This window comes from Ursus maritimus, unplaced genomic scaffold, assembly GCF_017311325.1.
Source record: "Ursus maritimus isolate PB19 unplaced genomic scaffold, ASM1731132v1 scaffold_1, whole genome shotgun sequence".
Classification (NCBI taxonomy): Eukaryota; Metazoa; Chordata; class Mammalia; order Carnivora; family Ursidae; genus Ursus; species Ursus maritimus.
Genome location: NW_024423343.1, coordinates 59,444,818 through 59,472,374, shown reverse-complemented (window position 1 = coordinate 59,472,374; position 27,557 = coordinate 59,444,818). Strand labels below are relative to the sequence as shown.

The window sequence follows — 27,557 nt, the reverse complement described above, 5'->3', positions numbered from 1 at the left end:
AACGAAAAAACCCAAATGCATAATTATTACAGTTAAAAAAAACTCAAAAAGGCAACAGGTTTACCTCCTTTAAAACCAGAGAAGAGTTTGAGGAAGGAGGGGAGAAAAAAAGGATGACAAGACTAAAATTAATTCTAAGGCTATATGACTAATGTGGGTAAAGAATTTGGAAATAGGTAATAAAAAACTGAAAAGTTAAACAAAATAAAAAACAAAAAAGGAAAACCAAGACATAAGTAAATTCCCCTAAAAGTAAACATTTCTATTACGAACAGACCATATTTTGTCCCATTCTATAAACCCTAATCTTTTTTCACCCATGTCGTAGTATTACCACCTCATTCCTCACTCTCACCCCAGGTTATTTTAGACTTGTTCTGTCAGCCCAAAATAACCATAATTTCCTAAAAACCAAGTACCATGGGTCTCTGAAGAAGCACCGATTGAGACTAAGAATCAAACTCTGGGTCCATATTTACCATAACTCTCATGTTATTTAATCCAAGACCCAAATTTTTAAGCAGTTTTTTTTTTTTAATAGTCTCTATGCCCAACATGGAGCTCGAGTTCACGACCCCAAGGATCAAGAGTCACATGCTCTACTGTCTGAGCCAGCCAGACACCCTATTCTCGTCAATTCTAAATGTGGTAATATGGGTATAGGATTGTGGGGATTAAGCAAGAAACACACCAGAAACACAATACACCATCTGGAACAGTTATGTACTCTATAAATGTCAGCAAGCACCCAATAAATTTTCTTATCTGAATGGCTATCCTATTATTCCAAATACCTGCGTACTTTCCTATTTCAAAATTTCAATCATGTGTCACCCGTTAAATGATTAGCAGTTTCTTCCCTAACAGCTTATAAATAACTTGTAGGGCTTGCAAAATAAGCAATGTTTCCTCTTTAAGGTCCCATTCAACTCTCCTCAACCATAAGCCACAGAACCAGCAGTCTAGGCCCTAAATATTATATCACTAACCTCAGGAAAATGTGCATTAGTTTTTTTTGGTTTTAAATTTAAATCTGAACAATACCTATATTAAACAAACAAAAATTCTCAGTGAAGGTTACTGCTAACAATTCTCCTGAGTCACTCATTTCTACATGGCTTTGGGAATTTAGAACCTTGGGGATTTAGGATATGCAGAAATATACCAAATATTTAATCTCTAAAATGGCTCATCCGTGAAGAAAAATTCAGAATGCTGCTATCTGCAATTTTCAAACTGTACTCCAGAGATACCTTAGGAAAGGAGGTTGTGCCTCAAAAGACATTAAAGAAGAGGAAAAGGGAAGGAAGGAGCAGGTGGCTGAGCTAAGGCTCTAGCCTATCAAAGACACATCCTCATCCTATCACCACCTACGTGCTTGCAAACACAGCATCCCTCATTTTAACACACTGAGGTTCCATATTAGACTTACTTTGAAGAAAGAGTTCTATGGCTTAAAAGAGATTTGAAAAACCACTGATCTTGACCAGTGATTTCCTAGAGAATCCAAGGGTCATCAACCAGGCCAGCTTTGCATTTGCACAAGGTGTAAAATTTGCGCATATCGCTTATTTTACAGAATGTTTCAAGTTTATTACTCTAGCTGATGCGGTAATTTCTTTCTTTTCTTCTCTGTTTTTTTCCCTCGACTATTGCATTACAGTTGACCAGAAAATGAAGGCAAAATAAATATGGAAAGCAAAATAATATAATATAGCTTTATTTACTTTTAAAGATTTATTCATTTGAGAGAGAGAGCACAAGTTAGGGGAGGGCCAGAGGGGGAGAGAGAATCTCAAGCAGACACCACGTTAAGCATGGAGACTAACGCGGGGCTCCATCTCACGACTGTGATCATGACCTGAGTTGAGACCAAGAGTCAGATGCTCAACCAAATGCACCACCCAGGTGCCCCTGATTTGGCTTTTAAAGTAAAGGTGGAAAGAATACCGCAATTATAAAAAGTCAAAGAATTATGTCATACAATGAAACAGTGGTTAGGAGAAAATGATTAAAGGAGAGAGTGGTGCTATTCAAATCAATTTAGCTTTATAAATGCTCATTTGTAATCATACCAAAATCTCAATGATTACTCTGGCATTTAAACGTTCTAAGATATTAGTGAGAATTTACATGGTATTTTCTAGCAGTTGAAAAGTATGTTCAAAAAACAAAGACAAATCTAAAGGACTCAAGAGGTGATAGTGATATAATTAAACTAATGCTTCTATCTTATTTAGAATTTAAGCCAGTGATTATTAAACGAGGTTTTCAAATCTAATATGGGATCTTGTTTTATCTGGCTCCTTATTTTTAAAGTAAAAATAAATGTGTTTCTTCAATGCAAATAAGACAAAATATAAAAAAAACTACACTTTTAACACTGTCACAGAAGGAGAGAGAGAAATCAATATGGATTGTGCCATGATAACAGACACCCGCCTCTATCAGCCTCCAAAGAGATATTTAAAATTATTGGCATATATTATAGGAAATTTTAACAGTATGTGAAGAGATACCATCACGAAAGAGGAGGGAATGGATATTAAAAGTTATTCTTTACCTCTACCTTAAGTAGAATTCATCAGCTCTGACTGGACAACAAAAAGAAAAGTCAGAGATCATCATCTCTACAAAATTACTACAGTTAATAGACACAGATATATTTAATCTTTTCCCATTAAATGAGAAAATACTTTAAAATAGAAAGAAAAGTGGGGTGCCTGGGTGGCTCAGTTGGTTAAGTGTATGCCTTCAGCTAATTTATGATCCCAGGGTCCTGGGACTAAGCCTCGCGTTGGTCTCCCTGCTCAACAGGGAACCTGCTTCTCCCTCCTCCTCTGCTCCTCCCCCCAAGGCTTGCAAGCCCGCTTTCGCGCTCTCTCTCACTCTCAAATAGATAAATAAAATCTTTTAAAAAAACAGAAGGAAAAGTTACTTTTATTAAATAATATCCATAAAAAATATTCAATCTTCCATCTTGTCAGAATGTATTTTTTCCAACTGATTCATTTAGCTACAGACTAGTTTCAAAAATACAACTCACTGGCTATTTCCATGATTCATAGAGTTATTCAGGTATCAAATTTAAGGTCACTGTACTTTGAACAAATGGCATGACACATTTTTTTTGCCTGAAGCTGGCAATGCCAATGTTCAATTTTATTCCATATTTCTAGGCAAAATTTGTTGAACTATATGTAAGAAAGGAAAATGCTGGAGAAATCTGTTACTTTAATGGCACATATCAAAACAGCACTGAACTAGAAAGGAAATCTGGAGCTTTATAAAAATAGTCAATGTAAAATAGATGTTCTATTCAAGAATATCAAATGTACAAGATACTGTTTCTCCCACCCTTTTGCTATAAAAATTTGGTTAGAATAATGCACTGTAAGAAAACTAAAATTCTATTGTAAAAATTTCCTTGCTGCTTTGCATTCAATTTACATTTAGATAAAACTATCATGAAACATGTACATCCTAATTCAAGGATTTTGAGCTGGCAGGACCTGAAATTCACAGTCTGTCTCTGCCCAAGAGTCAAAACTTTAATATGGAGAACGATTGTTATCTGGAAATGTTTGCTTGAATCTTTGACACCTAAAAGAAGATCTTTGCTAACATTGCTGATTTCAATATTTACTATAAAAAGTTCATGTATGCAACATTTTGGGATCCTATCATGAAATAAGAGCACTTCCTTGCTGTTTGAAGTAAATCCAATTAACACATCAGCAATTCTGAGTGTAGCCTATTTTCTGCTGTACTGCCTTTATTATTTAATAATATGTACTATCAAACATGGTAGAGAGCCAGTAAGACAAAGTTGGGTAACTACCCAACAAAAATGTATGCTGTCTTACTGTACCAGCTCACATCATTTTTAAAAGCCTGAAGGATTTTTACTCCCCTCACAAATAGACAATATCCACAAGCACATGAGCACCTAAAAGAACTGTTAATACTAATGCAATCTTACTCTCAATTTTTTTTTTTTTTTAAATTTTATTTATTTATCCGACAGAGATAGAGACAGCCAGCGAGAGAGGGAACACAAGCAGGGGGAGTGGGAGAGGAAGAAGCAGGCTCCCAGTGGAGGAGCCTGATGTGGGGCTCGATCCCAGAATGCCGGGATCACGCCCTGAGCCGAAGGCAGACGCCCAACCGCTGTGCCACCCAGGCGCCCCTTACTCTCAATTTTTAAAAGCTACCTTAACTTGCCATCCTCACAGCCTGACTTCTCAAGCGCCTATCATCTGGACCCATTTTAATTTGCATTCATGTATGTTTAAAGGAGCATACCAAGTCTTCAATATTGATGAAATGCAAATTTATTTACCATTTTCCTACAATTTACAAAGCGTAACTATTTCTTGGCATTTTCCCCTTCTCTGGCTTTCCCTTTAAGGCTTTATTTGTTGAACAGTATAAACCAAAAATGAAAATAAAGTTGGACTTTCTCTACTATTCATATGATCTTTTAAGTTTTCAAATCATACAATCAGAATAAAACAGACATATAGAGCAACTGCTGTGGGAGGAAAAAGCAAATTTTCAAGATAACTTATTCTGGAAATGTTGGCATTTTGAGAGTACTTACAATAGTAAAATTTAGAACAGTGATTTCACAACTTTTCTCCCGGTGTGACACTCATGATAGAATAAAACATACTCCTGTATAATATCCCTATAGACATTTCCCTGAACATGAATCCCTAGATCCTTAAAACAATTTACTTCTTTGGGACAGACACTTTTAGGTGTAAATGTTGTGTCACAGAATATGCACACTAAAAATTTTAAACGTATTGCCAAAGTACATTTTCAAAGGCAGTATCAATCTACACTTTCACTGTGAGAATGCCCACCAACCTTTAAATATCTGTCTACCTGATGTGTTTAAAAAAAAAAAAAGTGGTATCCCATTGTTATTCTCTATAGCAATACATTTATAACCCCAAAAAAGTGAGTTGTTTTTTAAAAGAAATTGTTCTATCGTTCAAATATTAGCACGGATTTTCAATGTTACAATACATCATAATCACTTACAAAGCTTTTATTTAAAGCTCATGCTGAAGTCTCCATTCCAAATTTAACCATCTCTGGAGAGAGACCAAAGGAATCCTTACTTTTAAAGAGCTCCAGGGACGCCTAGGTGGTGTAGTCAGTTAAGCGTCCAACTCTTGGTTTAGGCGCAAGTTGTGATCTCAGGGTCATGAGATGGAGCCCCATGTCAGGCTCCACGCTCAGCTCAGAGTCTGCTTAAGACTCTCTCTTCCCTCCCAAATAAATAAATAAATAAATAAATAAATAAATCTCATTTAAAAAAAAAAAAAAGAGCCCAAAAGTGATGCCAGTGTATTAGCAGTAGGTAACCTATATATACAATAAGAAGTCCTGCATATTCCACATTGGAAATTGTCTAAAATTAAGAAATTATTCTTGGGGCACCTAGGTGGCTCAGTCAGTTAAGAATCTGACTCCTGATTTCGGCTCAGGTCATGATCTCATGGGTTGTGAGATAAGAGCCCAATGCTGGGCTCCGAGCTCAGCAGGAGTCTGTGGCAGAGTCTCTCCCTTTGCCCCTCCCCCCATCCACACACAAGCCCTTGGGCACTCTCTCCGTCTCTCAAATAAATAAATCTTAAAAAAAAAAGAAAAGAAATTATTCTTAATATAATCTTCTATTAAAAATTAAAGACCTAAATTGTGGCATACAGCAGAAAACTCATTAGGATATAAGAAGTCTAATGAGTTGTCATGGTTACTCAGTTATTTTAGAAAATGAGAATTAATCATACTACTATGTTCTGCTGACATAAAAATACATCTAATATTTTTAAAACTCTACTATAGTATAACATACTGAAGCCAAATTTCTCAGTAATATCAGCTTGTGCTGACTGCCCTTAAAATCCAGACTAAAAGCCGCATTTATCAGATAAAATATTTGTGAAATGCTGTTAGTCCAGGCATATCTTGGGATTGGCAAATTTGATGTTACTATAAATCATCTTAAATATAAATATTTCCAAAAAAGAATACCATTTGTTTTTCAAAAGACTAGCTAGGATCATTTAACTCATGAGTTACACACTATCGTAGTTATACAGAGAGAGCAGAGTGTAGACACAGTAGTTGAGAGCATCACTTTGAAACAAAACAGATACTTTGGAATTAGAATTTTGACTGTTAACTTACTATCCATAGGCAAATTAATTAACCTCTCCAGGCTTCTGTTTCCATACTTAGGAGCTGCGAAACTTAGAAGAGCTGTAATCTAGCTCCATAGGCAACATGCTCAAACTATTCTCTCTCCTTCGTTAATGGGGTGGTTCTCAACCAGAGGATATTTGGCAATACCTGGAAATACTTTTGGTTGTCACAAGTGAGGGAGGGGCAGTTGGGGGGGGGGAGCGTGCTACAAATACCTAATGTGTTAGGCAGAGATGCTGCTAAACATACTACACTCACAAGACAACCCCACTCCACCTCAAGAACTATCTAACCCCAAATGTCAATAAGGTTAAGGTTAAGGAAACTTGCTTTGATGAATATGCAAGAATCCTTTGTGGTTGTTGACACAAAACTACCTGTATAGTATGCTACAAAGATGTGATGTTAGATTTATTCATTCAACAAATATTTACTGAGCATACAATATGGTCAAGCACTATACCAGGTTCCACTTTTAAAGTATCTTAGAATGACTTGGCGTTTTTCTCTTGCAATCTTATTTTCATCAATCAGCTTAGAACGTTCTTGTTCTAAAAACAACCAACCACTGACACTAAAATGCACTTGTATAAAGGGAAACATTTAACAGCTATTATTTGCCGGCTATGGGTTACAAAACATTATTTCAAGATTTCACGATTTATAAGAAAGCGAAAGATTATCTACACAGAGTATATCAGAACTTCCAAGCAGGAAGTTCTTTTTACTTTGAAAAAGCCTCCCAGTTGACTCTGACACACATATTCCTCCACCTTTATGGAAAGAGGGGCAAAGAGCCAGTATCAGACCCACATTTGATTCCCGGTTCACTTTTCCTTCTAGGAGACTAAGGACATATATATTCAACCAAGACAGACCGAGACTAAGGACATATATATTCAACCAAGACAGACCCACTTCCTTTGCTGCGAACCCTATCATATAGCATATGTTAGGGTAAGACACTCTAACTTTTAGATGAATATAGCTCCTATAAGAGCATGTCCTTTAATGTATAGTGGTAGAATTAAATAAATAGAGTTTTCTCTTTTTAAATAAAAGGAAATTTTACAGAGTAATTCCAGGTATTTCACAGGAACTTTTAAAGCTTATAATTTAGAAGTATGATTATTATGTGGGAGAGGAAAAAAACAAACTTAACTCCTCTACTAAGAAAATATCTTTATTACTGTTATAAAATACACCATTTTGCATGCACACAGATTACTCTCCTTCAAGAGGACATTGTTTTTACCTATGTTATATATTATATACAGCAACACTGTTATATACAATGTCTCAGTAAAACAATTAACATAGTAATAGTAAGATTTTTGGTTTGGCCCACCTAACACAGTAAGAAGTAATGAGAAAATACTACCAACACGAAGATAAGAAAAAGATGGAGGAACCCATCAAGTAGAATACTACCAAAATCCTTATCAGGCTAAAACATTCTAGAAAATAATGCAGGCAGCAGGATAAAAGAGTATTTCTTAAAACTGATGAGGGCACTAGATATCTAACAATCTTGAGGAGCTGAACAGATTTAAACAGAATAAAGTCAAAAACAAGGTAATTCACCTAGGGGAGGAATAGGCATGAAAATGTAACTTTCAGGGATACTTAACTACACATCACTAAATTCATTTTTCAAGTTTTCATCTTTCTTATGGGGTATTCAGACTAAGACATTAAAAAAAAAGCTCTCTCTGGGTTATAACAAATACATATAGACAAGTAAAACCTTAAAGACTTTTTAAAAAAAATCTATCTAAAACCTAAAATTTAAGGTCAGTATTACCTCTATTTTCAAATAGAATCATAATTTCCAGTCAATCTTGGATACCTAAGTATGCACTGAGCAAACATTTAAGCCAAACATTATTAAGAGGTCAAAAAGTAAATATAAAAAGTAGAAATGGGTATGAGTAGAAACGAGTTAAAAACAGGAAATACTCTTACCACTCTCCTAATTCAGCAAATTTACTAATATCAGAAGATAACCCATTTAAATCAATTTATACATGTGTATGTGTAATTTTTAAACACCCTTTTCAACAAAGGAGATTTTATGTTAAAAATAACCTATTAAAGAACTCTATAAACAAATATCACTCATTCTAGAAAGGGAAATAATGCCCTTCTAAAGTCAGGTTCAACCTAGTTTTAGGTCTAATTCCCTGGTGTTCTTAATTTCTACTTCCTCCAAAATATGAAAATAAGAAACCACACATAACATGGTCCTTTGAAAATTCTTCTAAAAAAAGAACAGAACAAAGTATTAATGCTTCAAACTATCTTTAATAACATCACTTCAACTCAAATGAGAAAAAAAAATCTCATTTAGGTTTCAAGATCACTTCTAGAAACTTAATTCAAATGACAAAGCTAATCAGAACTTTCACAAAATGACCTTCATTAATCAACATTAGAGGTAAATTAAGATAATCAAAGCACCATATCATATTTTTCTCTCATTACGATCATTACAATTCTGAAAATGGATCTAAATTTAAGTGTCGATGTACAACTATCCTAGCTTCCATGTATCTATAATTAAAATCCTTAGTCCTCAAATCTCAGAAATCAAATATACTTGGACCAAAAATAAACAGTAATTCAATGCTAGTGGACAAAGGGTTAAAGAAGTGGTAATTAATTACTCAAAAGGAAGGGGGTAAAAACTGGCTCTAGAAAGAGAAATAAATTCTCTTAATATGTTCAACACTGGGGTGCCTGGGTGGCTCAGTCAGTTAAGCGTCTCAGGGTCCTGGGATTGAGCCCAGCGTTGGTCTCCCTGCTCACCAGGAGTCTGCTTTTCCCTGTCCCTCTGCCACTCACCCTGCTTGTGGTCTCTCTCTCTCAAATAAATAAGATCTTAAAATTAAAAAAAATAAAAAAATAAAAAATAAATAAATAAATAAATATAAAGTGTTCAACATCAATGATTCAGGTTACATAGAAGAATTATAAAAGATGAATATTAAAGATTAAACTGAGGCAAAAATAACTTGATGTGTGTTTGCTTTACCAACATTATTATGTAAGATGTTGTATGTAAGCACACAGGTACAAATAACTGTGTTTCTCCAACATTATTAAAGATGATATAATTCAATCATATTTATATTCAGTCACAAATATTTCAACCTTAGTATGAAATAAAATAAGACAGAGTAAGATAAAATACATTCTAGGACATCCAAAAGGAGAGGTGGAGGAGAGTTATGGTATTACTGTTCATTATAAGTTCCAAATGCGCTATAAGAAAATTTATCTTAGCATCTTGAGGTAAGGATGAGTGGGGACGGTAAATGCAAAGAATTTAGAGAAAGCAGAGAAGGTCTTTGTGCTTAGTTAGAGATGGGTCCTTGAAGAAGAACTGCAAATACGCGAATCAGGCAGATTTTAACTTTTAACCTGGAAAACACTGATACCCAAGAAATATGGGCTCCTTCTCTTATCCTCATAAAATAATCTGGACTTTTAGCCAGCAGACAACACGCACAGATCTTGTTTCCAACTCCTTCAGGCATTCTAAAACATTTAAAATAAGATGAATGGCCATCTCCCTTCATCCCCTGCAAACTCTCTTTCTGGTCCCTCCTATAAAATTTTTATTTTGGGAGTTTTGTAAAGGAGACAATATTCCTTAAAAAAATGATCTTCCCAACTTAGGTTCATTCCCTTCAGTTCTATCCTCTACACTACAAACTGGGGGAGCATCTTCATCTCTACTTTGCCTTTTGTTTCTCCTGTTTAAATGACTCTCCATTATCTAGACAACAAGTCCAAATTCCTTACTATGAAGCACAAGGGCTTTCAAACCCTGACTCCTACCTATCTTTCACCACTCTTGCATAGCCTACTTATACCAGAAGCCTTCAAACCAGTTGGCAGCTTGGTATGTTTTTTAAGCTTCTCAGGTGATCTAAAAGTGCAGTTAGGGTTAAGAATCACTGCCTCATGTCTACACAAAACTACCTGCTATGCTTCCATGCAAAAGCAAAAGCGTATCCTAGTCTTTCTGCCTGCCTTCTCCTCAAACTTTGCCTTTGTCTTCTGGGATGAATTCATAGCCTAAGAACTCAACTATCATCTCTACTTTAAAGGAAGACTTCACTTTTCTCCCCTCTTCTCCTTGGCAGGTAGATAGAATTAGGGGTTTCTTGCTCTTTGCTCCCATTGTACCTTGTGCTTACATCTGTTATAGCATGGTCTGCACAGTTTATGAAGCAGTTCGTTTGTCCTACTAGACAATGATCTCAACAATGATCTCATTCATGTGAAGGTAGGGATTGTATTGTATACATTTGTTATATTCTCTGTGCTTGGGCACAGAGGCTAGAAGATAACACATATGTAATAAATGCTTACCGAAAATACAGCAAATTTTTGGAATGTACTGAATACACCTAGAATGATGTAAAATCAAGCAAAAACAAGACCGACACCTTCCTACCAACTAGGCAATTTCACTAACAAAGGAAAAAACCTTTCTGTTCTACAATTCTACATTTAGAAATAAAAGGCAAATCCATGTAAGAAGTAATTCATACACAAACTGAAATGAAAAATTTCAGTCGAAGTAGATTCATTGTTGAAGTAGATTCAAATGAGTTGAATATCAGATGGTTTTCAGTTTTAAAAGTAAAAGGCTAGAAAACAGAGGGGTTCTGGGTGTAAGAGTACTGGGTGGGAGGAAAATGCCCAACTGAAGAAACAAAAGCGCAAGATATGCATATTGTTTATATTAAAATGTGGAAATAAATACCAGGAAGAAGAGCTGAAAGAATCAAGAGTGAGGTGGGGTAGAGGTGGGTGGCAGAGAACTGTTATATATATTTTTTTAAATAAACCTTCAGTACTATTTTTCATAAAAACAAAAACTATTATTTGAGAAAATGTAATGGATCAGGGGATGGAGTACCAAAAGAATAAAATGACATCAGAAGACAATGAAATACTACATAAACTTTACACTGGTGTACCAGGAAAAAAAAAAGTAGTACTTCCACCCTACAACTGTTTACACCCAACAACTTTGCAATAATCTACAAATATTTGAATTTTGAGGTGTGTAAAATTTCACCTCAAGGAAATTTGTTAAAGTATCTAGTATAGAAATAAAACCTAGAAATCACTTTCCAGATAAGTAGCTTCTTAAATGGTAAGACAAAAAATTGCTTCTTCAAATCTTAAAGAAAATGTGTAAGCTATAGTTATTTCCAAAATACTGTGCCACTTAACAATTTGTAAAAATTCCTGATACTGAAATAGACCAGCAAAAGCCCCCAAATTTTTAAGATTTTCTACTGCTGCCTCAAATGTCAAAAGTTCCATACAAATTAAGCTAAGTATATACAATGGTTAACCAAATTGTACTTCACTATAAATTACGGTATGGTCTTAAAAAAATTTTTTTTTAACTAAAAATATAGTCAAAAGTGATTCTTGGAATTCTTTAAAGGGAAGTGGTACTTTCTTATAGACTGATTCCTTTGAAAAAATTAAATACTGCATCTATAGCTTATATTGGGAGCACGGGTACCTCTAAAGAACATAGAAATACATAACTGTTATAATCTAACTTTTACTAGGTTTTGCTATAAAAAAATCTATCAAAAACATCAGATTTGGTGAAGAGAAAAGGGAAATATCTAAAATTATTTTACTGCCCTTCATAACATAACAGCCTATGAAAGGAAGGGCATGTGAAATTATTAAATAGACCAAAATCTGGAAATATCAAGAAATGTTCCAAAGTCCAGGAGATATAAAGTGAAAACATTCTTGATATAGTTTCTGAAAAGCTGTACTTTGACTAAATCTAAACCTACAATTTTTAAGGCCTTAATGTAAGTATGCTAATTTGAAAAAAACACTAAACTGTGATAATCTGGTACTACAGGGGCTACTAACGCTTACCTCAAGGGAACCTACTGCAGATAAAGTCCCGTCACTTGCACAGTCCTTTCAGCTGCCTGCCAGTTGTCTCTGTGGAAGGGAAAGCCTGATGAGTGAAAACCCTATGCCACACTCCTTTGGAGTGTCAGGGTGCCTGCACAGTACTGCACAAAACTGTCTACCTGGAGATTCCTAGATGTTTTCAGTAACACAGGACTTAAAAGAATGCCACCTCTGATATTCTCTTTTCACTGAACACCAAAACCAAAGGGCTAAGAGTTACTGAATACTAACGACCTGTTGGTGTTATCGAGGGAACATATCCATACTAACCCAAGTAGAAAAAAAGACCAAAATGAATCAAAGAGAAATAAGTTAACATCGAAGGGAAAACACACACACGCGCACACACACACACACACACACACACACGCATGCATTGAAAAGTAACAGAACGCTATAATCTGAGCAGAGGAAATATTACAGGTTGTAGCCACAAAAAGTCATGTTGCAGCATCAAGTGAATGCTAAAACCCAAAGAACTTCCTGTGTACAAACTTCAAACAGATGCCATCAAGTGTATCATGCTCAATGTTAACTATACCATGGATCCAATACCTACTTATAAAATTCCATGTATGTTCTTAGTGGGGTCAGTAAGTGGATAAGAGAGGAGAGGATTTTCCAGATATTTTTAAATATGAAAAATGAAAACCAACAGCATGAAATTCAACAAGAAATTTCAAAAAGAAAAAAAATGTATATCTATATCTCAGGAAGTAAACAAACCCTTACTCAGAACCAAATTAAGAGGGAAGTGTAATAAAAAATAATAGAAAACTGTAGAACACAGTTCAAATTGAAAACCACTTTCATCTACTAGAATTATAAATGTCTAGTAACTGTCTTCCATTAAGAACGTCTATACCACTAATGTACAAGTTCAGCTACATAACCAAAGAACCTATATTTTCTTTCTAATGCCAAATAGTTTTCAGTCTGAATACTGTGCTTCATAAGGCAGAACAAAATGTTCCTACCAGAAACTTTAGCATTAACCTTTAGCACAAGGATTGCTTGGGGTGGGGGGGAGGGGCTATTAAAAGAAAAAAGGTGATTCCAGCTTTTACTTTAATAGCACCATATTTAAGATGAAGTTACTTACCTCAGATTCTTTGTCACTTAAAGATCCCAAGCTTCCAAAACTGTGATTAGAACTTTCATTATTTGTTGAGGCCTGTTAAAAATTTTTAAAAAGGGAAAAATTAGGAGCAATTTTAAATGAAACATACTACAAGGCAAATAATCTATCTTCATAAATTAAAATAAAGTATGATTCCTTTAAGCAAGGAAGTCAAATGAAGTAAAAATGAGAAATATCAGAGTGCATGGGTGGCACAGTCAGTTATGTGACGGACTCTTGGTTTTGGCTGGGGTCCTGACCTCAGGGTCATGAGTTCGAGCCCTGCATCAGGCTCTGTGCTCAGCCCTCCGTGTCTGTTTGCGATTCTCTCTCCTTTTCCCTCTGTCCCTCTCGTGTGCATGTGCCCTGTCTCTAAAATAAATAAATCTTAAAAATCAGAAATATCAACTTCTTAACACTATAAATGTCTTGGAAAGTTTTACCAAGTCAATAAAGATCTGTGTTTCAGATTTGTGAGCTGTTTTGGCTGATTTTTTTAGAATACCAAATTCAGGAGCAAAGGAACTGGGCTATTACCAGGATAACAAGATCCCTAAAATTACTACCCAATATATAAAAACTGATGCTTCCTTTAACCAAAAGTATTATTTGTGCTCCTTAATTCCCTTCACAATCTAATCAAATTCCATCATATCCCATTCACACCCCTCTGTCTCTCTTCATACTAACAAACTGGACAATCCCTGGTTTTTTATTTGTTTTGGTTTAGTCTTTTCAGAAAATCTTTTACCATCCTGACCATTTTAATTGCTTCACCCAAAGAGTTTCTACATTTCCTTTATATTATTTTTAGACAGTGACAAAGTAGAAACGAGCTATCATTTTGTAGTATGACATCTGCTATGTTTCCAATATGTTTCTATGATGCTCATTATTTTGTAGACTTTTTGGACCATCAGTACACTAGATAAATGTCTTCCAGGAATGTTTAGATCAGAGGATGAGAGGCTATGGCATATACATCAAAAATGACGTATGAATGACCTTCGTGTACAGGCAGGCCACCTGATATCCCTGTTTTCCTGCAACTCGTTAAGAATAAGCGCTACCATTAGGTATTTACCCCAGAGATACAAATGCAGTGATCCAAAGGGGCACTTGCACCCCAATGTTTATAGTAGCCACGTCTACAATAGCCAAACTATGGAAAAAGCCCAAATGTCCATCGACAGATGAATGGATAAAGATGACGGGGGTGTATATATGTATACAATGGAATACTACTCAGTCATCAGAAAAAATGAAATCTTGCCATTTGCAACGACATGGATGGAACTAGAGGGTATTATGCTAAGTGAAATAAGTCTACCAGAGAAAGACAATTATCATACAATCTCACTCATATGTGGAATTTAAGAAACTAGGCAGAGGATCATAGGAGAAGGGAGGGAAAAATAAAACAAGACAAAATCAGAGAGGGAAATAAACCATAAGAGACTCTTAATCGTAGGAAACAAACTGAGGGCTGCTGGAGGGGAGAGAAGGGGGGGAGATGGGGTAACTGAGTGATGGACATTAAGGAGGGCATGTGATGTAATGAGCACTGGGTGCTATATAAGACTGATGAATCACTGACCTCTACCTCTGAAACTAATAATACATTATATGTTAATAAACTGAATTTAAATTAAAAAACAAACAAATAAAAGTTCTGGAATGGGGGGGAGAAATAAGAGTAGGTGCTAATCCTACTATTAAAAGTTCGGAAGTTGGCCTATAACTAATTACCCTTAGGTTAACTTCTAAACTGATGACTCTGAGTCATTGCATGTATGTCTAGTACTATGCTGGACAACATAAAGGCTGTTTTCAACACAAACCAGCACTCATACTGATTAAGATTCAAGCACTATTTGGAGGAAGGTATAATCTTATTAGAGCAAGATTATCAAACTTGAAACAAAACACCATAAACAGCAATTAAGAAGTGATAAATTAGATTCAGGGACAACAGAGGCTGTGCCAATGTTTTTGAGCATCCCTAAACCCTCAGATAAAAATATAAATCCCATACAACATTTACAACAAAACTGGCTGACAAGAAATCTCCACAAGTTCCCCCAAAATAGCAGGTGGGGACAAATCACCAAAAACCACAGACCTGTGTAATAAGAAAGAAAGCAAAAGGAAACAGAGTATCTGACAGATCTGAGAACAGAGAAGCTGAAAATAGCAATTTGAGTACATAAAGCTCTAACTCGAAGGGTTTCTCCTTTCAAATAGTGATTTAGTACAGGAGGTCCATGGTGAAGGCTGAAGAAGTTGAAGCAGTCTAGCCTCTATGAACTCTTAAAACATCCCTAAGAGTATCACAATGAGGATAAACTACTGGGTGTGGGATCAAAATTGAGCACAATAGGTACAATGAAGATAAAAGAAAGAGAATATTCAGATAAAAGCAAGAAGGGAGTAAAGTCCAGAAATTTCAGAAAGCAAATGCCACACTTTTGAAGAGTGCCCAAAAACAATAGCAGAGGTAGCTCTGTAAGAAAAGCCATTCTAAAACCACAAAAATGTAAACAAGAGAAAATGATTAAGTCAATCCCATGAAGTTATTTTAAGGAAAGAAAAAAGAAGAAAAAGAAGATATGGAATAACATCCTAATTATAAAACCACACCAGGGAAACTTAACCCACAAAACAGGTGAAAATTGTAACCTACTATTTCAAAATAAGCTAAAAAATACTACAAAAATGACTCAAGACGTGAAAAACAACATAAATCAAATTTCAAAAAACTCAGACTTAAGGTTAACAGAACTTAGGAAAACATCAGCAATGGGGGGGGGGGGGCTTCAGAAATGAAGATTAAGCCTGAATGAACTTGAAAGAAAACACATACAACATATATCCGATGAACATTTATCCAAATGAAGGGTGAGAGAGAAGGAACAACTAATGAAGCAATAAAAAAGTCAACATTTAAGGAAAAGAAGGCTTTAAAGAGCACTACCGTAAGAAAATAGTAAAAACTATAATTCAAGAAAATGCCCTTGAAAATTAAAGAAATTCTTTGAAACTACTGACTGAAAAAGCACGACGTACATCTAATACCAACACAGAAAGCCAACATCAAACTTTTCCAAGGCAACACTATACGCCAGAAGAAAATGGAGTAACATATTTAAAATATTCAAGAAAATGAATTGTTTTATATTTAGTAAAATTGTTCTTGAACACATAGAAAGTACAGATAAACTGTCATCATAATGCCGGAGATCAGGAAATACTGCTCCCACGAGCCTTCTAAAAGAACCTAAAAAACAAGTGTTAGATAACCAAAATGAACCTAAGAACTAACAGCGAGCAATAATATTATCTACATGTTGGTAAAGATTAAATGAGAAGTACAAGGAAGAGAGTATAAATAATGGCGTAAGTGTATGCAAAGTTGTTAATAATAAAATATTTTTTAAAATAGGGGATGGAAGTTTATGGAAAGCACAAGCAAAAAAAATTGTACCTGTTTCCAGTAATCACTTTGGTCACTGTGACAGTACAACTATTGTTATTCTGAGACTGCTGTAAGGTGCAGAAAGGAGTAAATAAATGAATCATCTGCTTTATGTCCTTGAGAACCACAACTCTTAGTATAGAAGAAAGAAGAGATATAACTAAAAACCTTGTTAGCTCTGATTTGCATTGGAAGTATTGATATAAATTCATGAAGTATTTTTACCTTTTAAAACAAACAAAAAATATAATAGAGATTCTATCACAAGTAATAGAATATCTCATCATACCAATATTCCTACAGATAACTACATATTCTGGAAAAAAAAATGAAGAAGAACTACCTGGAGGCGCCTGGGTGGCACAGTCGGTTAAGCATCTGATTCAGGGTTGTGAGGTCGAGCCATGTGTCGGGCTCCATGCTCAGCATAGTCTGCTTAAGACTCTCTCTGCCTCTCCCCCCAGCGCTCGTGCATGCCCACTCTCTCTCCCCCTCTAAAATAAATAAATCTTAGAGGCGCCTGGGTGGCTCACTTGGTTATGCATCTGCCTTCAGCTCAGGTCATGATCCCAGGGTCCTGGGATTGAGTCCCGCATCAGGCTCCCTGCTCACCAGGGAGTCTGCTTCTCCCTCTCCGTCTGGCCCCTCCCCTGCTCAAGCTCTCTCTCATGCATGCACTCTCTCTCAAATCAATCAATCGATCAATCAATCTCAAAAACAAAACAAAACCCAACAATCTGAAGGTACTTGAGAGCAACCAAAAGTAGGCAGAATTTGGATAGGAGACAACATTTGGAAGAAGGGACTAGAACTGGGTATTTTTACAGTTTTTGCCTAAAGAAGGGTCCCTAGTCTGAGCAGCAGGGAGCAGCTTGAACTTGGATCAAAATATGCAGTCTTAGTGGCCTGAAAAACCAGAGTTTGGAGCTACTGTGCCAGCCAGAAAGTGAGAGGGCATATGCACTCTACCCATGTCTATGGCTGGTCATTAATATACACATGAGTGAAATACTTTAAGCAGTGCAAATACTTAAACAATTGAGCCAAGTAGTCAGCCACCATCCCCTGTGAGGAGAAATAGTTTGGAGTTTAGTCCTGCCAAATTAATTGTTTGCTAATAATACAAATAATAACCAAAAAATCAATACATATACCAAACCCCAGAGTCACTATAATGTATGAGTCACAATGTGAAGGATAGAATACAAAAAATTTTTTTTTAAAGATTTATTTATTTGACAGAGATAGAGACAGCCAGTGAGAGACGGAACACAAGCAGGGGGAGTGGGAGAGGAAGAAGCAGGCTCACAGCGGAGGAGCCTGATGTGGGGCTCAATCCCACAACGCCGGGATCACGCCCTGAGCCGAAGGCAGGCGCTTAACCGCTGTGCCACCCAGGCGTCCCTAGAATACAAAATTTCTAAAGTTCTCAAAGAAACAAGAAAATGTGACACACACTCAAAAGAGAAGACAATCAACAGAGACCAACCACAAGTAACCCAGATATTAAAATTAGCAAAGATCTCAAAGCAGCTACTCTAAGTATGTTCAAGATGACAAAAGAAAATATACTTGTAATAAATGAACAAATTGGAAATGTCAGCAAAGAAAAACATAAAAAAGGACCAAATGTAAATTCCATGACTGAAAAACTCACTCTCTAAAATAAAAGAATTCAGTGGATGAGCTTAACATCAAAATGGAGAAAGTACTGAAGACAGAGTTGAGAAAATTATTCGAACTAAAGAATAGAAAGAAAAAAATATTGAAAAAGAGTTGTCTGTTGGACACTGTAGCAGTCTAACATACACGTATTTGGAGCCACAGGAGAGAAAAAGGGGCAGAAAAAATATTTGAAGAAATAATACCCAGAAAATTCTAAAATTTGGTTAAAGACATAAATTTACAGATTGAAGCAGCTCAATGTTCCTCCAAGGAGAAGTACAAAGAAAACCATATCTAAGTAAAATAAGATAACACCTCATACCTATTAGAATGGCTATTATTAAAAAGATAAAAAAATAGCGTGTTGGCGAGGATATGGAGAAAAGGGACCCCCTGGCCACTGTTGGCGAGCATGTATACTGGTACAGCCACTATGGAAAACAGTATAGAGTGGGGTACCTGGCTGGCTCAGTTGGTGGTGCATGTGGCTCTAGATTTCGGGGGCATGAGTTGGAGCCCCATGCTAGGTATAGAGATTACGTAAATAAATAAACTTAAAAAACAAAACAGTATGGAGGTTCCTCAAAAATAACAAAAATACAATTACCATGTGATCCAGCAATTCCACTTTTAGGTATTCATCCAAAGAAAATCAAACACTAATACAAAAAGATATCTGCAGCCTATGTTCACTACAGCATGATTTACAATAGCCAAGACATGGAAGCAACTAAGTGTGCATCAATGAAGGACTGGATAAAGAAAATGTGGCATACATATATATATAAGGAAATATCAGCCATAAAAAAGAAGGATATCTTGCTGTTTGTTGCCATTTGCAACAAAATGGATGGATCTGATGGCATTATACTAAGTGAAAGAAGTCAGACAAAGACAAAAGTTTATGATCTCACTTATATGTGCATTCTTAAAAAACAAACAAACAACAAAACAAAACCCAAGTACACAGCCACAGAGAATAGATTAGCAGTTGCCAGAAGCAGGGGGTGGTGGTGGGTGAAATGGATAAAAGAAGTCAAAAGATACAAACTTCCAGTTATAACATGAGTAAGTGCTGGGAGGTACAGTATGGTGACTACAGTTAATAATACTGTATTGTACACATGAAAACTGCTAAGAGAGTAAATCTTAAAAGTCCTCATCCACAAGAAAAAAGTTGTAACTATGAGCGGTGACGTGTTCACTAGAATTACTTGGTGATCATTTTGCAATATATACAAATATGGAATTATGTTGTACACATGAAACTAATATAATTTTAAATGGCAATTATACATCAATAAAAAACTAATCCACTAAAAATTTTGAAAAAGAAAAAAACTGGGGGTCACCTGACCAGCTCAGTTGGCAGAGTATGCAACTCCTGATCTCAGGGTTGTAAGTTCAAGCCCCATGTTAGGTGTAGAGATTGCTTAAAAATAAAATCTTTTAGAAAAATACATAAAAAGAAAGAAAAAGAAAAAAATCTTGAAAGCAGCCAGAGAAAGAGAACATACTGTATACATAAGGACAAAAAACGACATGACTGGCTACTATGTTGTCATCATAAATATTATAGGCCAGATTTAATCTCTGGAAATGTGAGCCAGAATTATGGATTGAGGCACATAAGGCACAGTTGAGGAAATAGAAGGTATTAAAAACAAGTCTACACACTAACTGAATAGACCTACAGCCCCCTTTCAATGCTCAAGTCTATAAAGTTAGTACCCAAACTTATACTTCATAGATAGGAAACCAGAATTTCTCTCTAGGAAAACAGCATCTCAAGATGTAAGACTTATAGACAGGAGCAATCAAACATCTCTCAGAAAAATGACCCAGCCATGTCATCCTATGCAAAACCTATTGGTCAATAAGCCCTACCTACTCACACAAAGCTTCCAATAAGTGTTCAGTGCCTAATGCATGTACATGAACAAAGCCCAGTATCACCACCTATCTGAAGAAATACAAACAAAAAATTAAAAGAAGTCCATAAGAAATAAAGACAACCAAAGGAGCACAAAAAAACTTCACACAAAAATAAAACCATTACTAAATATCCCAATAACAGCAAACTATAAAAATGAAACATTTAGAGAACCACCACACAAAAAAAAGAAAGAAAAAAAAACTCCAGGAAAAAGAAAATAATGATAGCTAAAATAAAAAGAAAACGAATGGATGGACTGAAAGATAAAGTTGAAGAAATCTTCCCAGAAAAAGACCAAAAAATTCAAAGAAAAAAGAAAACTAGAGAATCAGTTTAAGAGGTTCCGGTCCGAATAATGAGAGTTCCAGAAAAAAAAGTAAGAAAATCCAGGAAGTGAAATTATCAAAGAAATAATTCAAGAAACTTTTCTAGAACTGGAACGCATGAGTTTCTGCATTGAAAGACATACTTTTTTTTTTTTTTTTAATTCAAGTTAGTTAAATATATGTTGGTTTCAGGAGTGAAAGGCATACATTTGACCAAGTACAGTGGTTCAAGATGACCCACACCAAGGCACAGTATAATAAAATATTTTAAATGACAGGGATTAAAGAAAAGATCCTAAAAGCTTTTAGGGAAGAATAAACAGGTTACTTACAAAGGATCAGGAATCAGAATGGCATTGGAATGTTCAGCAGTAACTTTGGAAGCTAGAACGCAATGGAACAATACCTTCAAAATTCTAATAAAATGACTTCCAACCTAGAATTCTACACAGACAACCAAGGAAAGGAGGAGAATATGCAAGGTCTCAAAAATGTAACTACTAATTTACCTTTTCTCAGGAAATCACCAGACAATCTGTTCCACCTAAGCAAAGGAAAAACCAAGAAAGAGGAAGAGATGGCATACAGGAGGCAGAGCTCAAACACAGGACGGACACAAAAGGAATTCCCATGTTAGTCAAAAAAGGAGATTACAGGATGACAGGCATCCAGTATAAAGAGAGAACAACTATCCTAAATAACAATAGAACAACAAAACTTCAGGGAGGGTCTAAAGAAAAATAAAAAAAAAAAATGTAAGAAAAATTTGTATTTGAAAATAATGAGAGATTTGTACATCTCTGCTGGAAAGTATGTGGATGCTTCCATTGAATACTAAAAAACTAGAGACCTAAATCAACCATAAACTCCAGGGAAAACAGAAAGTTGTACCAAAGAGGAAATGTAATCACATAGTCTTCAGTATGTGTACATACTGTATGTACACACACACACAAATATATAATCATATAATCTTACTTAGAAATACAAATATTAAAAAAAAAAAGAAATACAAATAAAACATAATAAAAAGCTACAAGATTAAAAGGACTACTTCTGTGAAGAATGACTATAAGGCTGGAAGAATAGGACATAGTCCTACTAATTTTCATTATAGGCCTGGTAGAACAATTTGGCTTTTGCAGGTCTGACCATGGATTTGTGTCTTTTTCTTCTTGATCTGTAGGAATTCTTTACATAATTCTGGGTATGAATCCTCTACGATTTGCTGTTTCACTCATATTATTTACTGGTGTCATTTGAACATAATTATATTTATTAAACATTTGCTTTATGGTTAGTGCCTTTTGTGGCCCATTTATGAAATTTGTCATTATTCTTATTAAATCTTTATTGTTTTATCTTTCATATTTAGATCTGTAAGTTATCTATCATTGATTTTTGTATTATGGTAAGAGTTGAGGGTCAAGAGTGATTTTCCCCCATATAAATACTCAACCGATTCATCACCTATTATAAAAGACTACCCCTTTCCCCACTGCACTGCAGTAATACCTTAATCACATATCAAGTTACTATACATAAATGGGTTTGTTGCTAGACTCCATTCTATTCCATTGGTCATTTTTCCTTTCCCGTGCTAATATCACAGTGACTTAATTCCACTCCTTGGTATATATCTAAGAAAACTGAAAACATAAGTGTACACAAAAACCTGTACCAGTGTTCAAAGCAGTTGTACCAGTGTGAATTCACATCAAAAAATAGAAAACCAAATGTCCACCAACTGGTGAATGGATAAACAAAACATGATACAATACAATGGAATAATCAGTCACAAAAAGGAATATAGTACCAATACATACTACGACATTCATGAATTGTGAAAACATTATGCCAGGTGAAAAAAGCCACATACAAAATGGCCCCTACTGCATGATTCCATTTATACAGATATTCAGAATAGGCAGGCACACAGAGACAGAAAGGAGACACAAAATGTCCTATTTGTATGAATCCATTTATGTGAAATGTTCGGAAGAGGCAAATCCATAGAGACAGACAACAGACTAATGGCTGCCAGGGGTAAGTGTAGAGTAGAACAGGAGAATGGGAGTTTCTGCTAATGTGTATGGGGTTTCTTTTCAGGGTGATAAAAATATTCTGGAATTAGACAGTGGTGATGGCTGCACAACTTAGTGATATACTAAAAACCCCTGAAATATACACTTTTAAATGGGTCATTTTATGGCATGTGAACTCTATCTCAATATAAAAAGATTATAGAACTTTCCAATTATTGAGGAGAAAGGAGCACAGAGAGGGAAAGAAAGCTTGATAAAACCTAGTACATAATTGTTTATATTCGCAGATACACAGTTATGTACATATGCAAGCACACACTCAGACTTTTGAAGCCTTCCAAAAACAGATTGGGGGGGGCAAACACTCATGGGACATTTTAAAATATAAAAGCAACATAGGCACATGGAAAAAAATTTCATTAAAGAAATATAAATTTCTCCCTCCCACACCAGTCCCAATATTCAGAGGCAACCATTTTTTTTTAACTGTTTTCAATGAAATTTTTGAATAGGCAATACAAATAGGCTACTTCACTTTGTTTTTATCTTTCTAGAGGCTATATGTCTACACTAACAAATGAAATATACAAACTTGGTTCCTTTCTTCTTATTCAAAAAAATAACATTACGCAGACTGTCCTGCATTGCTTTCTTTTCTCTTAATATAAGTTGGAATATTCCAAACCAACATATAATAGATTCTCCATTCCTTTTTTCCTTTGCTAATTCCTTTCTTTCAAACATGGTGCAGAGTATTCTACTCTATGTACTATATTTCAAAAAGTTCTTTATTGACTTAAAGATGAAGAATTTATTTATTTTTGAAGATTTTATTTATTTATTTGACAGAGACAGAGCACAAGCAGGGGGATCAGGAGAGGGAGAAGCAAGTTCCCTGCTGAGCAGGGAGCACAATGCAGGGCTTGATCCCTGGACCCTGGGATTATGACCTAAGCCGAAGGCAGACACTTAACCGACTGAGCCACCCAGGTGCCCTGAAAGATGAAGAATTTAGTTCACTGGAATCACAGCGTCCCCTTCTTCCTGATACATTTATCTTTTTTATTTTAAATTCTTCAAATAGTTACCTTACCAAAAATACATAATTTTTAAATTCTTTAAACCATGTGTGATTCCTCATTATGTAAGAATAGGAAAATGAATCTTTATATTTAGCTCCTTTTCCCAACGTGACAGCTACACGATAACTTTTACATCAGTATTCTTTATAAATATTTAGCTTTACCTTCTATCTGTAATCCTACAACAGAGCCACAGACCCATGCCAGAAGGATATGGGGCAAGTAAAAAATAAACAGGCGAAGCAGGCTTGGGGTAAGATAAAAGAAGTGGCATATGATAGAATAAAAGTTTCTCTCTCTCTCTCTCTCACTTTCTCTCAATTTTTGTTATTAGCTGTGAACACTTAATGAGTGAATGCTGCTAAGTCATTACCATTCAGGGAAATACACAGGGTCCTGCAAGCTTCCCATCACGTTTTTTGTTAACCAACTAATATATAACCTTGTTCTGTGTAAAAGTGTGTTTGTTTTAAGATGTCTTCTTTAAAATATGTATTGTTGATTCATTCACACTGAATTCATAGCCAAAAGCACTATAACTCATGCCTGAACAAAGCTTACAGAACACACATATTTTCTCCCTAAGGCACCTCACAGCCTTCTTGTGCTCAGAACACTAGACAGCACCTCAGCACTACTAACCTTGAGGACCATTTTAAAGAGCAAAATTACCAATAAAAATCACAAAAAAGTGAAAAACATGGCACTAAGTAAATGGTGAAAAGAATACTTGTTTAAACTATGAGAGCTGAAATACACAGGCAGAATGTTGCTTTATTCAGCCTCCATGCGACTCAAATTTTTCAACACTGCACATGTACAGGCCCTTGAGTGACCAGCAAAAGCAATCTGAGTATTGATTTTGAGGTTACAAATAAATTTAGCATGTAGGTAAATTTGCAATTACAGAATCCTCGAATAAAGAAGATTGACTATTGTATGTGTATGTGTACCTATCAAATCAAGCCTATAGATCATACTGTGCAAATAGTAAATCCTGTATAGCCTGCTGTTTCATACATAAACAGTCAAAATTTAAGAGAATTGTATTAAAAGCCCTCACTAAAGCTGCATTTTAATAATTCATCATGTATTTTTAGACCTGCTTGACCTATAAAAGTTTATAACTGTCATATCTCCCTTACAGATTATTAGTCCTTAAAAAGCATCTATCTTTATACCATTCAGGCTTTTGTTTATGAGGAATGTTTTATTTGATATTCATTCATGCATTCAAAAATATTTATTGTGGGCCTTACTACTGTTGCACATGCTAGAAATATAGCAATGAAAAAGAAGAAAGAAGACTTAACTCCAAGGGCTCGTGGAGCTTATATTGTACAAGAAAGGAAAGAGACAAAAAAAAAAAAAAAAAAAAAAAAAAAATTTAGTATTATGTAAGGAACCAATTAAGTACTTTTAGAGGAATAAAGGGAGTTGGAAGATATGACGCTTGAGCAAACATTTGAAATATGTTTGAGGCAAGTGACAATGTGGGTATAGTTGGTCTAAAGTCAGGTCATAAGGTTTTCATGATGAAGACACTGAACTGTATTTTAAATGTGATGGGAAGTCTTTGGAAGGTTCTGAGTTAGGGAGAAACTGGCCTCAAATTTATATTAATTCTAATTTCTTCTTCTCTATGATTACCTGAAATATTTTCTTTCCAGTTATTTCCAATCTTTGTCATTTTTGGGATATGTTTCTTGTCAACAGCCTCTAGATTGGTTCTCATTTGTTGTGATAATATATACTTGGCTTTATTCCTATCATAGAATCATTTGTTTCTTCTTTCTCTCTACCTCACTTTTATTGGATTAAGTTTCTTTTTATTCTTCCTTCTACACCCTGTCACAGTAATTCAGAAGTTCTATTTATAGTATCTCTGTTGCGTGTGCTTATTACTTTACTTTTAAGCAAACATAACATACTTCATTATAGGTAATCAATTTTTTACCCTACGCTTCTAGATGATTTTCTTACCTTTCGCCCATTCCTCCTCTCCCAGAACACTGTCACTATCAGAAATTTAATCCTTGTGCTTTAAGTTCCACATTACAAACTCCTGGTTCACCATTATGAAAATCTGCTTACACAATAATACTGCATTTCACAGGCACATTATCACCACCAATTTAAATAAGACCATTATAACAGTCATTGCTCAACACTATCTTACATTCTATAGCTTCATCTACATTTTTAAACTTAAATTAATATTTTAAAAATACAAGCTTACCCAAATAGAACAGTAAACCAAAATAAATTTATCATCCAACATATAGTCCATACTCAAATTTCCTAAAATATCCCAAAAACATCCTTTACAACCATTTTTCTCCCAATCCAGGAGCAAATCAGGATTCACAGATTCAATCTGGCTATGTCTCTTTTGTCTCAACCAATCTAGAACAGTCCCTCTGCCTCCCTTTGTTCTTCATGGCACTGAACACTTTGAAGAAAGAGTCCAGGCCAGTTGTCCAGCAGGATGTTGCAGGAGTATTTTCTCATGACTAAATTCAAATCAAACACTTCCACCATGGGGACAAAAAAAACAACCAACATTTCCACCATGAAAACTATAGGTGATCTAGTTCCTAGTGTTGCCATCACCTCAGAATGAGCCTAATGTCAGACTGTTTGTGTTACTGCCAATACAAAATTTGAGCTTGCTTATTGTGGTGGTGAAACAAATCTTTCCATTTTAAATACCCATTTTCTCTTTTGTAATAAATAACTCATCTGCAGAGTAAAACTTTGAGACCTTGAAAACAACAATAATTACAATAAATGTAATGGACTAGACCCACCTTTTAAGAGGTAAAAACACTAATATTCTATCAAAAAAGACATGTGGTCTACAAGAAATACAATTAAAATGAGCAAAAATGATAGAAAAACATATACCCATATATCTAAGATAAATATGAATGAAAAGAAAGCCAGAGATACTAATCTTAGGATTTGAAACAAGTATTTAAGGAAAAAATAATTACATAGTTATAAAAAGAAAAGAAGATGATGATGTATGTATGTATGTAAAAATACGGCCTCAAAATGTTATCAAGCAAATATTGATAACTAAAAGCTGAAAGACATAAATCAATAATCACAGCTAATGATTTCTCTTTTAGTTGAAGCACAGCTGACACACAATGTTACTTCAGTTTCAAGTGTACAACATAGTGACCGGACAACTCTATACATTATATGCTATGGTCAGGACAAGAGTAGCTGCCATCTGACACCATACAACGCTGTTACAATACCACTGATGATATATGAAATATATATATATATATTCATATTCCCTATACAGCTAAAGATTTTAATACACCACTCAGAAAAAGGTCAAGCTGACAATACAAGGAAATATTTAAGATCTGAACAAATAAAATTAAGAGCTATTAGATAGGAAATGTTTATAAAAAGGGCACATTTCAGGGATTAATGTCATACAAACTACATTTTCAAACTGTAATGCAATATATTAGAAATCCATAACAAAAGAATAGCTCAAAATAACCCCATTAATAACCCCTGTCTTAAAAAGGAAATAAAGGTGGGGTGCCTGGCTGGCTCAGTCAATGAAACAAGCAACTCTGGATCTCAGAGTTGTGAGTTTGAGCCTCACACTGGGTATAGAGCTTACATTTAAAAAAAAGAAAAAAAAAAGTGGAATAAGTATTGTAGTGTGTAGTTTTTTGGAGTCTGAC

The 27,557-nt window shown here is 35.1% G+C and overlaps 1 protein-coding gene across 3 annotated transcripts in view; it reads right to left on the bottom strand.

The window, feature by feature from the left end:
- TLK1 (tousled like kinase 1) overlaps positions 1-27,557 on the bottom strand; it is a 160,158-nt gene that overhangs the window by 63,596 nt on the left and 69,005 nt on the right. For 2 of the 3 annotated variants that reach the window (XM_040644014.1, XM_040644004.1), the window contains exon 3: positions 13,295-13,366. In XM_040644014.1, coding sequence (XP_040499948.1) covers positions 13,295-13,366 — 72 coding nt within the window. Of the gene's footprint in view, positions 1-12,150; positions 12,165-13,294; positions 13,367-27,557 lie in introns of those variants that run through there. The other variant, XM_040644020.1, reaches the window with a different exon arrangement.